Genomic DNA, 15,488 nt, shown 5'->3' with positions numbered 1-15,488 from the left:
CCTTGGAGAATATTTATCTATTAGATCAATGTACTGGAATAGTTCAAATTTGGATTCAGCCTGTTGGTTAGAACAAGCTGTCTTTTGGTCAAGTCTTCAAGACCAGTAGGATTGTCTTGTGATTTTTTTTTTTAAATTTTTTTTTTATAATATGATTCTAATGTTTATCTTCAAATGATGGCGTGATGGTGGAGAGTTCAGGAGTGGTTAGTGAACTATTTTGTTTGTTTGTTTTCTGGAAATTAAATGAGGGGGAATCCTGCTGGACAGAATAATATGCGCACAAGAAGCGGACCACACACTTGAATAACAGTTAATGTATTCATTAATAATAGACCCTTTGTTACCACAGTGGTAGTAGATACTTTATTAGTTTAAATTAGAAAATTCCCTCTCAGTAGCTGAATTTTTAAAATAGGAAACACCACCAGATGGCAATCTTATCAAAAGAATAGCAATGAGATTCCAGTTTTAGTGAACAGAGAACTCAGGATAACAGGAGAATCAAAAATCCAAACTAAGATTTATCTCTTCCCTTGCTTTCAAGATCTTCTTTCAAAAATGAAACTAAAATTTCAGATGAGGAATATAAATACAGTAAAGTTTAATTTATCAAAATGATTTTGATTTGTAAAATTGCCTTTTTGCTGTTCATTAACTTTAAAAAACAATATTCAATCTGTTTTTAGTTAAAAAATAATTTTGGCTTGAAAATTCAGTCCATGAATGATAAGCTCTGTGTGTGTTAAGCAYTTCTGAATAGTGTTAAGTTATATAACAAAACTCAATGTTGATTGTTATACATCATTTTCCCTGTGGGGGACCTGGGAAAGTATGATAGCCTGTTTTTGTCCATAAGTAAACCTGCCTTCATTAGAAATTAGTTTTTATTTTAATGCTATTTAGGGTGATTCAATTTGAATGTTATTTTTATCACTGCAAGCTGTGTTGATTAAAGTTACTTAATTGATATGACATGCACGGGCTTGTAAGTCATTTTATGTACTTACACAGCATAATATTATAATCTAAAAAATGGAATAAAAGATCAATTTAGGTTACATCAGGTAGCCATTTTCTAAGCTATATAATGCATCTTCAAAAATAATTCTGAGTGAAATTCTAATGAAAAAAAAGTTACTAGAGGACCTTCAAGGGGATTTAGTCTTTAGTCTGAAGAGCTGCAGAATCTTTATTGATGGTCTGAGAAAAGTAAACCTGGTATCCCTTGAAAAACTTGTGAACACCTCCACTGCCCCATGTTCAGGTAGGGACTGTGGCTGGGACGGGCTGACAGAGTAGGTTCCCCCCAGCTGAGTTACTGTGGCCCTTCCTACCTTGTGGTCTTTTTGACCTGGGGCTTGTCTATTTTTGTCTGGGTTAAAGCAGGTAAAGAAAGCATGTTTTTTCGTTGTCTCCTGGGTTTGAGTCATGTTTGGGTTGGTATAGGTTCAGCCCTGCACTGTGGCTTATCAAGTCTCTGCTGTTTGCAGAGTTTAAGAAGAAAATTCTGGCAGGCCAGAGTAACGAAGGCTGGATAATTTTTTTTTGCCTTCTCCTAATGTTGATAAAAATAAAATCTGTAAACGTCTCAGGCTATAAAATACCCATTCACAGCTTAGCAGTGCTTCTTGTGATGGTATCTCAAGTTGTTGAATGACTAACGCCCAGTTCTTGGAATGAAAACCATGACGGTGTGCTCCCACACATGAAGTTGTCTAAGGGCCAGCTTTGCAGCAGCAAGTACTGGGTGGGCAGACTTTGAAATATGGGGAAAGGGAGCTGACATCTTTGCTTCTGCACAGACCAAGTCTATTCCCTTTTAACTCGGTGCACTTTTGGATTGGGCTAAGGACTTGGTATTCTTCTCTCTTCCCTTAATAAGAATTTAAAGTAGAGCCCTGTATTCATGTGCTCTAATAAAAATTATGCCTAGCTGTGGGTTTGTGTGAATGTTTATATTCAGGATTGATAAAGGTACAGCATGCTGTTCAATCTGTAGTGTCTGTGTATATGTGAGCCTATATGTTTGAGTCATTTGGGAAAAGGGTGTGTAATTGGACAGGTCTGCAGAATACTTTTGGTTGCTTGATCAACGCATATTCTAACAAAGATTTAGTAAAGCCTTTCATCTGTGAATAAAGCATAGATCGCATTTCCAGGATAGGGAATCTTTGTGGAACGCAGTGATTTAGAGGAGTTAACAGTGGGAGTTAACAGAGTATAATACTATTTGCACAAATTTATACCAACTTATGTAGTATATCTTAAAGTCTAGACTGGTTGAAGTCTAGTCTTTGGAACTGATGTATAGAATATTGATTACTGGAAACTCTTAAAGATCATGTGAACTTAATACCACTGGCCTTATCCATGTGTAACATTTGTATTTATATAAATGGAAATACATATTAGTGAAGTACATTTCCAATTTGCTTTTTTACAGGTTTAGAAACTAACTTGTTGCATTTGAATAGAGTAATGCACCTATGGTGCACTTGGTAGCCAGCTGTAAGTGCAGACAAGCCAACACATAAGAAATAGCAAGACTGAGGCCCACAGTCTAAGCAGATCATTCTGAATCCTGGGTGTGTGGTGGGGGTTGGCATTCTTCTGAAGGTAACATTCATGGCTGTTTTTACTGCTCAAATTAGGGGTTGAACATGTTAACGACTGGCTGTATCATATTCAAGTCCTTTGCAACCCAGGGTGAACTCATTTGAACTTCTTTTGTGCTTTTGAACTTAGTGGGAATAGAAGTCCTAACTCTTACGGTAGCAAGGTGCTGCCAATCATTGTAAATATCTATTTTGCGAGAGGCAGGGTCTACTTGTTCCTGATTCCTGTTTTTTGGAAGCCTACTGCTCAAAGATTTTGGCTGGCATACATCAGAACTTGTGTACGTCTGAGACAAACACAGCAAGAGCTAGGATCCTGTGGGCCGTTGTCTTTGAGAAGCACAGATGATTTTGCCTGCCGCTGAACCTTGGCCTTGGAGTTTTCTTTAGTTCTGGTTTAAATATACCAGAAGTTGGTCAACTCTCTACTATTATTAATTATAGCCCATTCAATTTGCTGTAATGGTCTGCCAGATCTAATTAGTCTTACGGAGACACTTACTCTTGTGCTTAAGTATAAGCCCTAGCATCCTGGCTACCTTGGTTGTTTTACATGGCGCTGTGTTATGCTGTATAGCTAAATCTCAATTGTTGTCTGCTCATTTTAGTTACCACTTTGCTTTTTAAGACTCTGTAGTACTGAGAGACTGTAAAGATAATGTGTTATGGGGAAAGAAAAGTACAGTTCTGGATGTAAGTTACTATTTGTCTTAAGTATAACGAGGAGGAAAAAGAAAATCATATGCCCAAATGTAATAGGGACAAACTTGCTATGCAGTGTAGTAATTGCTTATGTTAAGACTGTGTTCTACAGYTAATATAACATTATTCAAATAATAGTTGTCATTACATCTGTGTCCGTGATACGCTGTGCTTTCCTGAAAGCTGTGAAACTGCTCTGTCTTCATTGCTGTCCTGTGAATGTTCGAATAATGTCTTACAATCTCTGTTTGCTGAGAAATACAGATTTTCATCTGGATAACTGGGTTGCCCTGATGACCGAACTGGTTTTCTTCACACTTAGGGAAGGTGGGAATGGGGTCTCTTATTGTTGCCTAATTGCTGCTAATGGGAGGGTGTAAAGAAGATGGAGCCAGACTCTTCTTGGAGTTGCAGAGTGATAGGATTATAACCAATTTTGTCCCTGCGAGGGGAGTTGAGCATTGGAAAAAGTTGCCCAGAAAGGTTGTGGGATCTGCTCTTGGAGACCCACATGACTTGACGAGGCCCTGAACAGTATGACTCAAGTTGGTCCTCCTCTGAGTGGAGGATTGGGCCAGATCACCTACGGAAATCCCTCCCAGTTTATATTGGTCTGTGAGTCGGTGATAAATAGTGCTACCTCTGGTTATGAGACCTGAGCTGTATGGAAGGAAAATGCTCTCAACAGCAAACCCCCTGATATGTGGCCCTGAGTTTTGAGATAAAATTCTTTCAAGTTCTTTTCTCATTTGAGATCTAATGTTTTAAAAAGTCTGTAAATAATGGCTTACGACTTATGTTATAAATACATATTTTTGTTCAGTATTTTTTACTCATACTGGAGTGTGCTCGCAGGAGAGAAAGATGAAGGTGGTTTGCAGAAACTTCAGAACTGGATTTGTGCCTTCAGTATTTAGAGAGTCTGAAAGTCTTGCTTAAGAATGTTTTGGGCTTTTTTGTTTATTTTCTTTTAAAAATAACAGGAAAATCTTCTTGTTAAGTGACTGGAATCTGAGAGCCTAGCTTGGTTACCATCTCTGTGGCAAACTAATCTCACAGTGTTGTTAAATGGGCATAAAACTTCCTTTGCCTTTCTGTTGAGGTTGCAAGCTCTTTGAGGCAGGAGCTGTTGTATGCTGTTTTATACATGAGCATTTTAAATTGTGGGGAATAGTAGGGATTCCTATTGGAATGTCTAATTTGTAATTTGAGTATATTTTTGCGATCTTGCATTCCTTAATAGAATGAGAGCAATAAAGCACTATAGAGGGCTATAATTTCCATTACATGATCAGTAAGTCTAAACAAACACACAGGCTGAGATAACTACTGATTGTCAAAATGTTGTTAAAACCTAAGCAGAAAGCATGACCTGGGTCTAAAGAGAAGACGAGTGATCTTTGGTCTTGTGGAAGGGGTGCAAGGAAGGTGTGGAGCCTGCTTATTGTGGCTTATCACCTCACCTCTTGGTGTACACTGAAAATAAGGGAGGTGGTACAGAATCTGTCTGGGCAAAATTAAACCTGAGAGTTTATACTGGATTAGCACTCTGCATCGTGGGGCAGTGGCATTTTTGATCTGGTTCTAGGTATGCTAAACTTACGTTTACTGTCTCACAGATCCACAATGCAACTTGCTCAGTCATGGAGATCCTTGTGTCCGTAAAATACAGAAATATGTACAATACTTTCTTGTCAATCTTAAAATCAGTTTTTAATCTTTTGACTTTTTTTTTTAACAGATGGTATTTTTAAGGACTATTGACATTATGGGGGATACAATGTATGAAAATTGTAACTTTTCATATAATTGTATAAAAACAATTTTTAAAAATAGACTGAGAGAGTGAATTTCTTCTTGCCAGTTTCTCACACTAATGTGTAAGAGTTGGTATTTTTCAACTTAATATTTTAAGTAATCTTTAAGAATATTTGATTGCTCACAGCTGAGATTTGTCATCTTTATTCTGGAAAATAATTTCATTGTCACTTCTATAATATATATGGTGAGGTTTCCTGATTGTGTATGATAGAACAGTAACAAAAATTTAGGAAAGGTTTCCTCTAAAAGCAGTGGGAAGCTGTGCTATTATGTTAAAGAAAATATTTTTGTATTTTGAAAAGTAATATTTTTAATTTTTTTAAAAAAACAGATGCTTTGGGATGCTACTAAGCCCTGGACGAAATGTGAAGAACAGTGACATGTATTTACTGGACATGGTAATATTGAGTTCTAATAATCCATTTAGTAAGATAGATGTGATGGGAAGACTCTTATCTTTGCTGTTTTTTAAATGTTATGTTTTAAAACTAGAAACAGATTTGTTAGATATAATGGGCAAAACATGTTCATAATGTCAAAAACCGTGGCATCTAGTTTGTGTTGAATGAGTGAAGACAGTGATTAGGTCAGCTGACGGTTAGTTGTTACAAATAAATAAGTTATCTGTATTGTGTTAAGCATGTTGCCTAACATTTTTAAAGTAGATAATTGTTTTTATATTTGAACATCAGGGTAGCAGCCTTATTTTTCTAAGATGCTGAAAATTTTGCAATTATTTGCTTTGTTTGAATTGAAACTGTTGCTGAAAGCTTGAAGTAGTCCTTGCTTTTTTTTAATCTTAATTCCTTGCAATGAGTTGCATGTAAGAGAACTACAAGAGAATTTGATACTTCCTGTGATAATATCAGTTTACTTTCATGCTGTGGACAAGAATAAAAGCATTTTCAAGTCGAGAAGTGCTTGACTTAAGCCAGTTGTAGCTGTACAGTTATCTAAATTTGGCCTAGTCTGTTTCTTTATTCATGTTAATGTTTCTAGCTATCATTATTCAGTTATTTTGTCAGATGTAGGATATGCAAATACTGGTATATTTGTATGTATAAAGTAGCTTATTTTGATCCGTTTTTATTTGTTGACATGACTTCTGATTTTCCAGTTTTATTATTTGATCAGAAAATGAGAATAAATTATAGTGAGTTACGGAGCACAGTGAATTGGCTTCTGCAATAGGAATAAATAGGAATAAATACTTTTTTATTGTATATGCTGCATATTCAAATCTGTGTCTTTAAGTCTGTACATTTAGCTACTGGATGTTTTAGCTGATTAGTTCATTTCTTGGCTATAGCATATACATTTAAATGTGCATTTTCCTTTCACATCCTCCTCCTCATTTCAATTTGGAGCACTCAGTCACTAATATTTAAATATATTATAAACTGTAGAGGAGGAACATCAGCCTCTCTTATCTATGAAGAGGCTACTRTACAGGCCTGTTGGATCCATAGGAACTCTCCTAGAAAAGTCCAGGAAATGTATACTTGGCTCATACTAGTAATAGTCCATATATGTAAGTTACATTCTCTGATTGTTCCTAGCAGGTATGTAAGAAAGATCTGTAGAAATAAGAGATGTATAGTGTAGCATTATTTTAATCAAATCTAGACACATTGGTGTTATTAACTTTATCATCTGTGGCTCTTTTGACTTTGTTTGCATATTGTCCTGAAATCTGGCTCTTAAATCGCAGGTTCCTACTGACTTAGGAACTTCTATTCCGGTCCATAAGAATACTTACAAATGTAGATCTGTGCATGAGCAACTAGGGGGGAAAAGTCTGGCAGATGTATAATTTCAGAGTAAAAAAAAAAATCAGCCTGATCTTTGCGTTGGAGTTGTTAAGGTTTTATTCTGTTAAGGTTTTATTCTGGACCCTTTTTGTTTATACATCATGGCTAGTTTAATTTTATCAAGCAAGTCTCTTGTAACTTATCCTCTCTGCTAACAACCATTTCAGATGCTCATAAAGTAAAAAATAGAATGACCGACATCCCCCCAAAGACCTCCAGTATAATAAGCTTTGAAAGAAAGCATGTTAATGCTATCTTGTCTTCAGCTCCTTACATACTGTAGCCCTTTTCTTTTTCTTTCCTTCCCCTATATCCTTTCTCAATCCATCTGTTCAGGTTGTGTTCTCTATAGAGTGAACACAATCTTACTTTGAAGTTCTTAGCCTCCCAGCACTCAATGTTTTTGGTCTCTAACCRTGACTAATAAAATCCAAAATGTTCTTATTTTTAGGAATCCATGGGAAAGAGTTCTGATGGGAARGCTTATGTCATTACTGGAATGTGGAATCCTAACGTGCCAACGTTTGTAGTACTTAATGAGGAAACTCCTAAAGGTAACTTAATCTAATTTGTAAATTTGTTTTACTTGGCATAGATTTGATGGATGTATGTTCTCCTGGGGATCATGGTGTGTATGTCTGAGTACATATACCATGATGTCCCAAGAGTCTGTGGCTAGGATCGGAACTTTTCTGTATAAACATATGCAATGTAAAAGTGTGAATAATTGTTCACTGAGCTATGTGTTGCTGATTTGGTGCCAGTAGATTAGTGTTTGGGGTTTACACGTGTGCTCCTCGGTTATCAACATTTTTGGTCCTAAGCATGCAGAAAGTGTTTTCCACCTTTTATATTCAGCAAAGCAGTATAAATCCTGGGCATTGCTGTTCTCTTTCTTTCAGCTTTGAGGTGAGTTGTTTACAAATAGCACTTCCATCTGCCCCAAATTGAAGGGGATGAAGTGATGCATTRAAGTGCTTGAGTATATACCAGTAGTTGGGATGTAAAGCTGGAGTTGGTTTCCTAGCCCAAGGCAGAGACTACTTAAAGGCATATCCAAGTACATATAGTCACTGTCACTGCTTTTGCTGCTGAATTTTCAAATCTCTTCATTCCTTGTAGCATGTAGGCAAAACTCTCGCTGTGCAGCTTGACCCAGTTTACATTAAGGATATGGCTTTGTGTTTTTGTGTGTATCTTTTTCTTTCAATGCCCGTTTGCCTCTTTGGTCTGATCAGGCAAGAGAGCTTGGGGATCCCTGATGCCTGTTTCTAAATGTTTAGTTTAAAAAGCTGTGCTTCCTGCAAGAAAGATATCAATTGTGATACAAAATGCTGGTTACTACTTCTCTCACTGGTGAGTGCTTCTGGAAGCAGTGATCCTTTTCTGGCACTGTAAACTTGCAAGATACTCTTGGACTATTTGAGTGGGATCTTCTGATCAGTTGATTCTGCATTCTGCATTACTCAAAAATTTGAGTTATGCCTCAATGTCAGAAAGATGAAGCTATTATAGATGAGGATTACGGATCCATGCTTTACTTTAAAAAATAGCATTATGTACTGCTCTGATGAGGACTGTCTGACCCAGAGTGTGGGACTGGGAGGGTTAAAGAGGTTTTGAGTCCTTGTAACTGGCAGAGTATGGACATGAACATTAAAAATGGTCCAAAGTGTTTCTTAGTGTTTTGAGAGGATTTAGGACAGGCAGTGATGTGGGAGATCCTTTGTACTGATTTGCTGTACGTATCTATTTCCTCAAATGTAAGATTTATGCCTTTAAATGTAGCCTTATCCTGTGCATTTTCCTTTGGTGTGATAAGAATCATGTGTCTTAATGCTGTTTTATGTATGTGACATCTTGCTTCTGTTTCTACAGATTCTCTGTTTTAGAAAGTTATCAGAGTTGCTTGGTATATTGGTTAATGCATACTCTTATCTTTGCAAGCACTTAAAATATAGAACTCAGGCAAGTAAAATGAGTGCAAGAGAATCAATAATTTAATAGGTTTCAGTTTCAACAAAAGTTTACTTCTATCATTTCTGTTTATCATTTTGAGAAATTTGTTCTTTGACTACTTTTTCTGTACATGCCTTATTTTTGTGTTTTAGATAAACGTGTATTCATGACTGTTGCAGTGGATATTGTTGTTACTGAAGTCGTAGAGCCAGTCCGGTTTTTGCTGGAGACTCTTGTGCGTGTGTATCCTGCTAACGAACGTTTCTGGTATTTCAGCAGAAAAACCTTCACAGAAACTTTTTACATGAAGCTAAAACAGGTATTGTGGGTTGTTTTGTTTGCTTTTTTTTATTTTTTATTTTTTAATTGATGCTGGGAATGCTAGGTTTGTCTATCTTAATTTGGCTCCGTAAAAGTTAACAAGAACCCTGAGCATCAGTAGGGTTTTTTTGTTGTTTTTTAAACCAATTATCTCTGTACTGTTTCAATACATAGTGTCTAAGTAGCGTATATAAAACATTCAGTGCCTCTGTAAACTGTGAATTAGAATGAGCTGTAACCGTTTGTCTCTATAAGCCAATTTTGTCTGTATGTACTGATTGAAGACTTTATAATTTCATGCAATCTAACTTGTGTGCAGACATCTAAAACAAGTATATTTGACTGGTAAAATCAGGAATTGGCTCTTTCATTGTTCACTGCAAAACCAGCTTATATCTAACAAAAGGAAATCCTGGCTACTGAGGTTCAAAGTCATAGAAATTTGAGAATAGGTGGCTGGAAGGATGTAATCAATTAAAAGCAAAGAAGCCTTTTGCAATCGTTTAAGAGTCAGGCTATCACTATTGTTGTTTCAAAGTATCTGAGAAGATAGATTTCTTAATGCTTTCAGAAAGAGAAATTTGGAAGAGATACTTTATCTGAAAAAGTAAGTTCTGATGCATGGATAAATTTGTCACATTTCCATGCTGGTGGTTGCTGATGGTAAATTCTTGCCCTGCTTTATTTAATCTGTTTTCCTTCACTGCCCTAGGTCTTTGTGGAAAGGTGATGCTAAGGGAATTACTGTTGCAATTATTTACTAAATTAGCACTGTTTGTGTAATTTCATGTCAGTAATCATAACCTTATGAAATATTCTAATMCCAGTAAAGACACAAGTATTTTTAGCAAATTATTTCCCCTGAAATATTCCGGATTATCAGTCCCTTAGAGTTTAATTTAGAAGTTGAGTTATACAAATAATGCTTGATTCTGCACAGGGGAGGTGCAGTTAAGATGAAGCTTAATGCATAGTGGTGTATTCTCTCTCTGCTAGCTTTCCCAGTCCTGCGTTTGTATGATTAGCATGCATTTATTTCTTCCTCAAGCCCTGGAAGATAATATATTTGTCTCATTTGGTAATGTTTATTGAATAGTTATCTATTGAATGCAATGCTAAAGACTCTTTTGGTTTTGGTCTTGGGTGAGGTGCATAAAGTATGTGCGTCTTCCTCTTATCACTCTGGAATGATGTGCAATTGCCCCCTCACGCAGGAAGTGTTGACCTACTTTCTGCAAAGACTTATCTTGTGGTATCGGTTCAAAAAATGAACGGTAGAGGCTGACTTGGAATACAGTGAGCTATCCTCTTTGCCTAATGAAACCAAAGAAGAGTGATTTTTATTTTACTGAGCCTAAAGTAAATATTTTAATTGTCATCTTCCTGTGGGGTACATTATTGGGCCTGAAAAAAAACAAACTATGTTCATGATACATGGCAAAAGTGCAGTTATGTTTAACATTTAAATGAGTAAATAAATCTCATGCAATGTTGTTTCTGTAGTTCTAGAGATTAACATAGTAACTTGGAATTTGAGAAAATCTGAGAAAACCCACTGTTATCATATGCAGATGTAGAGAATAGCTACACTTGTAAATTTAAAGAAAGTACTTTTGAACAGATTATATTCTCAGCTGTTTGATGCTTAATTCAATTAAGCTTTCCTTTAAATTACTTACAACTATGCCATTTTTAATTTTAGATAATACGGATGCTTTCTTTTTTCTTTTTCATCCTTTATAACATGACAACTGACAGGCATGCACCTCCCCTCCCCAAAGAAACGCCTGCAAGCACTCCTTCCTGCTGTAAAATTACCAGGAGCTGTTCTGCAGGTATTTAGGAAAGGAACACTTAATCATTGTGATTTTTCTATGAGATTAGGCCCTGATTATGGATGGGAGGATGTCTCTGTAGGTCTCTCTGTAGATGTGTAACAGGTCTTTGTTCAGCCAGTTATCAGCTGGACGATTAGTACCGCAATAGATGTTCCTGCGGCTACCTCTGAAAGAGGCTGTGTCTCAGGACACTCTTACTCCTTGGACAGTAACTCTGCAGATGACATTGGGATCAGCCGCTTAGGAACCTTTTGGGAAAGCAGTTGAGTTAAGTGGCTTCTAGGGACCTGAAAGTAAATTGATATCAATTATCAATTAATCAATTATCAATTAATTATAAGTCTCAGCTTCAAAGATAGATGGCTTCTCTGCACAGGACAAAGGATCTTGTGCTGTAGTTTGCCTGACGATGCAAAATTGTGATGATAATGTTTGCAGTCATTATGCAAATGTAGCATGCTGGAGTGTGGGTGAGAAATTAATGCATGCATTTGGCCCGATTCCAGTTTCTAACATGCAGTGTCCTGGGCAGGATATTTTTGATCTGGGCTATCTGAGCAAGATCCCGCTTCCAGTAAAGAAGCATCTGTTACTGATGCTGAAAAAGGAAGGAGGCAATAAAATGGTATTTTCTGGCAAGGGGTGCAGGGGACATTCCCTTATTGGCAGAGAAAATTGAGAATTGTGCTGAGGAAAGATTCGTATAGATTGAATAGTCTGAACCCCGGCTGGTGAGGCACAGTCAGATGTGAGGAATGACATAAATGCAGCTTGCCATGTGATTTTTAGGATTCTTATGCATATATCACCCTGTTACTTGTAAACATCTTCATGGTGAGAACATGATCCTGATAAAGGTGGATTCTTGTAGACAGCCAACTTGGGCTTTGATAAGTTTGGTTATTTGCACTCGATAAAGATGGATGTTGACCAGAAGGTGCCTGAGGAATTGAAGACTTTGTAATTCTTGCAAGTTGCAGGAAAATCCATAGTAGCTCATGCCTTTTTCCCCTCAAAAACAAATGCTACAGATAGTGATGATTAATATTAGTGACATCAACATTTGATTGATTTAGTCAAGAACTTTGTAATTACTTGATAATGGTGTTCTGTGAGAATAAAACAGATAATGGCTCTAACATCATCCTGCTGCATGTTACAAAAGGCAGGGGATTTATACCTACCTCCTGAAGTTCATTAAGCACTCCAGAAGTTCAGGCAGCAAAACTGGCTGCTGATTGGAGACCCATGACTGTCTTCTCCCATGGAGTATCAGCTTTAAGGGAAGCAGACCTGAATGATTGGTCTCTTTAAAATACAATAGAAAGAACTGCTCAGTGTAAAATGATTTAGACTGAGTTAGTTCAAGCAGTCCCTATTTAAACTACCCATCTGAATAATTTCAACAGCTTGTTGAAATTGCGAGTGGAAGTTTATGTACCTCTCCAGCAAAAGGTGTCTTCCAACAGAAAGAACATTGTGGGTTTTTTGTTTGTTTCTTTTTTGACACACATTGCTAYCAAACTTTTACTACTTCTTTTGTAAACTTTCTTTTAAACTTCTTCCTTTTTGGGGGATATTTCTCTTTCATAGTTTTGCTTTTCAAAAAAAGTGAACATACCCTAACTAAAACTGTTTTCTTTTTCTTTTTCTTAGTTAATTTGATGTTCTTAATATGCTCTAAAAATTGCCTTATTTTAATTATTTAGGCAAAATGTACAAAGGACAAAGTAGCCCAAAGTTTTGGACTGGTTCTAGTTAATTTAATACAATTATTAGTTTGCAATTTTATACAATTCTGTACAAGTATATTAATCACAGCAGTTCACTGAATTATAGTTTTGAGCTCAGAACTGTAAATCAGAGGAAGAACAAATACTTGGTTTGCTTTAAAACTTGCAACAGTGTGTCCAATGATTCAAATATGGTAACTAACTTCTTTTTTATATGAAAGGCCAAGTAGATTCATTGAACATGAAAGACCTAGATTAAACTCTCAGCTGTTACAGGCTGAAGTAAAAACAATACAAAGCAAACAACTCCCCCACCCTCAACTTTTGAGGTAGTTGGCCCTGAACATTATCGAAATTCTGTATAGATGGATCTGAGAGAAAAGCTACTTTCGCAGACCAAAGTGCTTTCCACTGAAAATGTTCTGGGCTCAAATATATATAATTACAGATACCACACTCAAATTTCCAAGCTAATTCAACCGCTAGATTGACATATATATATGTTAGGCTCGAAACAGTTATGGATTTTATAGCTAGGTACAGCCAGTTGATTTCCCCATTGAAAAGGAATATATTGCATATTACACTCTCTGTAACAAAGATGAGTTTTTCTGTTCTTTTATAAATAAACCACTATAAGGAGCTTTTCACAGTTTCTGGCTTTCAAAAGGYGTGAGGTTTTGTTTCGCCTTGAGTCTTTTCTTTTGCTGCAATTTCTCTTTGGCCTCATCTCATTATAGCTATGTTTAAGTAGGAAAGCTTTTTTTTTTTAAATCATAGTTCGGAACCATATTTAAGATGGTGGTTAAGAGGCAGCTTTGGAAATAGTGCACTTTTGTTTGCATTTTCTCAATATAAAACTTCAAGAGAAGCAGAGTTGTATACTGCTGCCAGTCTACATATGTTATTGCAAAGAAATCTGAGGGAGTCTTACCCAAACTATTGTTTAGTCCTTGATGTGAGATCTGTGTATATTTTGTTTTGGTTCTGGCATACTGTTAGAACTCTGTCCCTCGATGAGGGGACCTAATACATATATACATATTTTGTTTTAGTCTGAAGGGAAAAGCCACACAAGCACTGGAGATGCGATTTATGAAGTTGTCAGTCTACAAAGAGAGTCTGCCAGAGAGGAAGAACTGGCCAGCCCAACAAGTGGAGGAGGACCAGTATCATCCCAGGAGGATGAGGCAGAAGAGGGTAAGAATAAATAAACAAATAAATAAATTCAGTTGATGGTGGGGACTGTTGCTGTTCATAGCTCCACAGTATTTGCCTGCCCCTTCCAAAGTGAACAGTTCCTCAACCTCTTTCCCATTGTTTTTTGAAGGCTTTGGCCTCCTGTAATCTCTTTGCTTTGAAGGTTAGCCCGTAGCCTTCAGAATGCACTTTCTACATGCCAAGTTTGATCTGGATGTCTGACCTACCAAAGCTGTGACAGTTTTACAAAGTTATCCTTCAGATTTTTTGCTCTGTTCTGTCAGTACTATAAAAAACAAACTAACAAAACAAAACCCATAAAACTTGCTGATTACAGCAGAAAAATTCCTTGATTCCTACCTATAGGTAAGTAGCTAGATAATAGTTTGTGCAATACGAATTCAGGTCCTTTGATTAGCACAGTCAGAAGTAGATATGTGTGGTTACGCTCTTCCAGTTGCAAATAAAAATAACTGAATCCCAGGTGACACCAGGATCTATAAAACTCATAGCCAGGTCGTCTTTGCCAAACTGGAAACCTTCCGCTGATTCTTGGGATGGAGCAGGAAGGGGTTGGCTACCACTGTCATCCTTCCCTTGCATCCAGTGTCACTTATGAATAGTAAAAATGCTATTTTCTCTAAAGGGAGCTTTAATATTAAATTGATATATGGGAATACTTTACTGTTTATAGTAATAATTATTTCAGATCTGACCTCTTGGTTTTGTGGTTAAGTTTTYTATAGTTCAGACATCTGTGGGTATTCTTTTCCGTGCTGGATATTTGAGTTGCATAGTAGGAAGGTGTTTTGTAGCTTGTTTGATAGAACAAGGTTAAGTAATTACTTATATACTATTTCATATTGCTTCTTACTGAGAAGAGTAAAGCACTGCTCCAGAATTTAATGAATGTGGCACAATTAGTAATATGTGGATATTGTCCTCTTGGTACTATTGTAAAACAGCCTTATTTTATTATAGCGTAGAAGTATTCCACTGAGGTATGAACTTAAGTTTAACTCTTAGCTTGCTAATGTAGTTTCCTTATTTTAAATGTAGACTGCTTTCTAAGAGAAGACATTAAAAATATCATGATGTTACTCTGTTCTCATGGAAACTACATTAAGAGTTCTCTGCCTAGAAGTTCTCTATCCTAGTGGATCTGGAGGTTAAATGAGTCACTGCCAGTTGTTCTAAAAAAATCTCTCTCCTTTTTTTTTCCTCTTCCTTTTTTTTTCAGGGTACTAATTTTATGATCATGGGGGGGTGACCTTGAGTTCAGAGTCTTGTCTTAGCCTTGGAAGAAGGCTTTCTTTTTTCTTTAGTGTTAGGGATGGTAGCTACCTGGCCATATAGTTTCTTCTGCTTTCTACCGTACTTGGGCAGATTGCATTATAAGGACTTTCCTATTTCATAGGCTAGAGGTTAGTGTTCCCATTTACAGGTATTGAGGATTATCATCTGTTCTCTTTATTTTTTTCTATA

The 15,488-nt window shown here is 36.6% G+C and overlaps 1 protein-coding gene across 7 annotated transcripts in view; it reads left to right on the top strand.

Moving 5' to 3' along the window:
* RABGAP1L (RAB GTPase activating protein 1 like) overlaps positions 1-15,488 on the top strand; it is a 268,625-nt gene that overhangs the window by 51,173 nt on the left and 201,964 nt on the right. For all 7 annotated transcript variants that reach the window (XM_026063133.1, XM_026063169.1, XM_026063142.1 and 4 more), the window contains 4 exons: positions 5,473-5,539; positions 7,404-7,506; positions 9,064-9,230; positions 13,859-14,003. In XM_026063133.1, the coding sequence (XP_025918918.1) occupies positions 5,473-5,539; positions 7,404-7,506; positions 9,064-9,230; positions 13,859-14,003 (482 nt within the window). The remainder of the gene's footprint in view (positions 1-5,472; positions 5,540-7,403; positions 7,507-9,063; positions 9,231-13,858; positions 14,004-15,488) is intronic.

Source organism: Apteryx rowi, unplaced genomic scaffold (assembly GCF_003343035.1).
Source record: "Apteryx rowi isolate R43461 unplaced genomic scaffold, aptRow1 scaffold_100, whole genome shotgun sequence".
NCBI lineage: Eukaryota > Metazoa > Chordata > Aves > Apterygiformes > Apterygidae > Apteryx > Apteryx rowi.
Note: the sequence above shows the minus strand (reverse complement) of the source record. Positions and strands in the feature narration are given on the sequence as shown.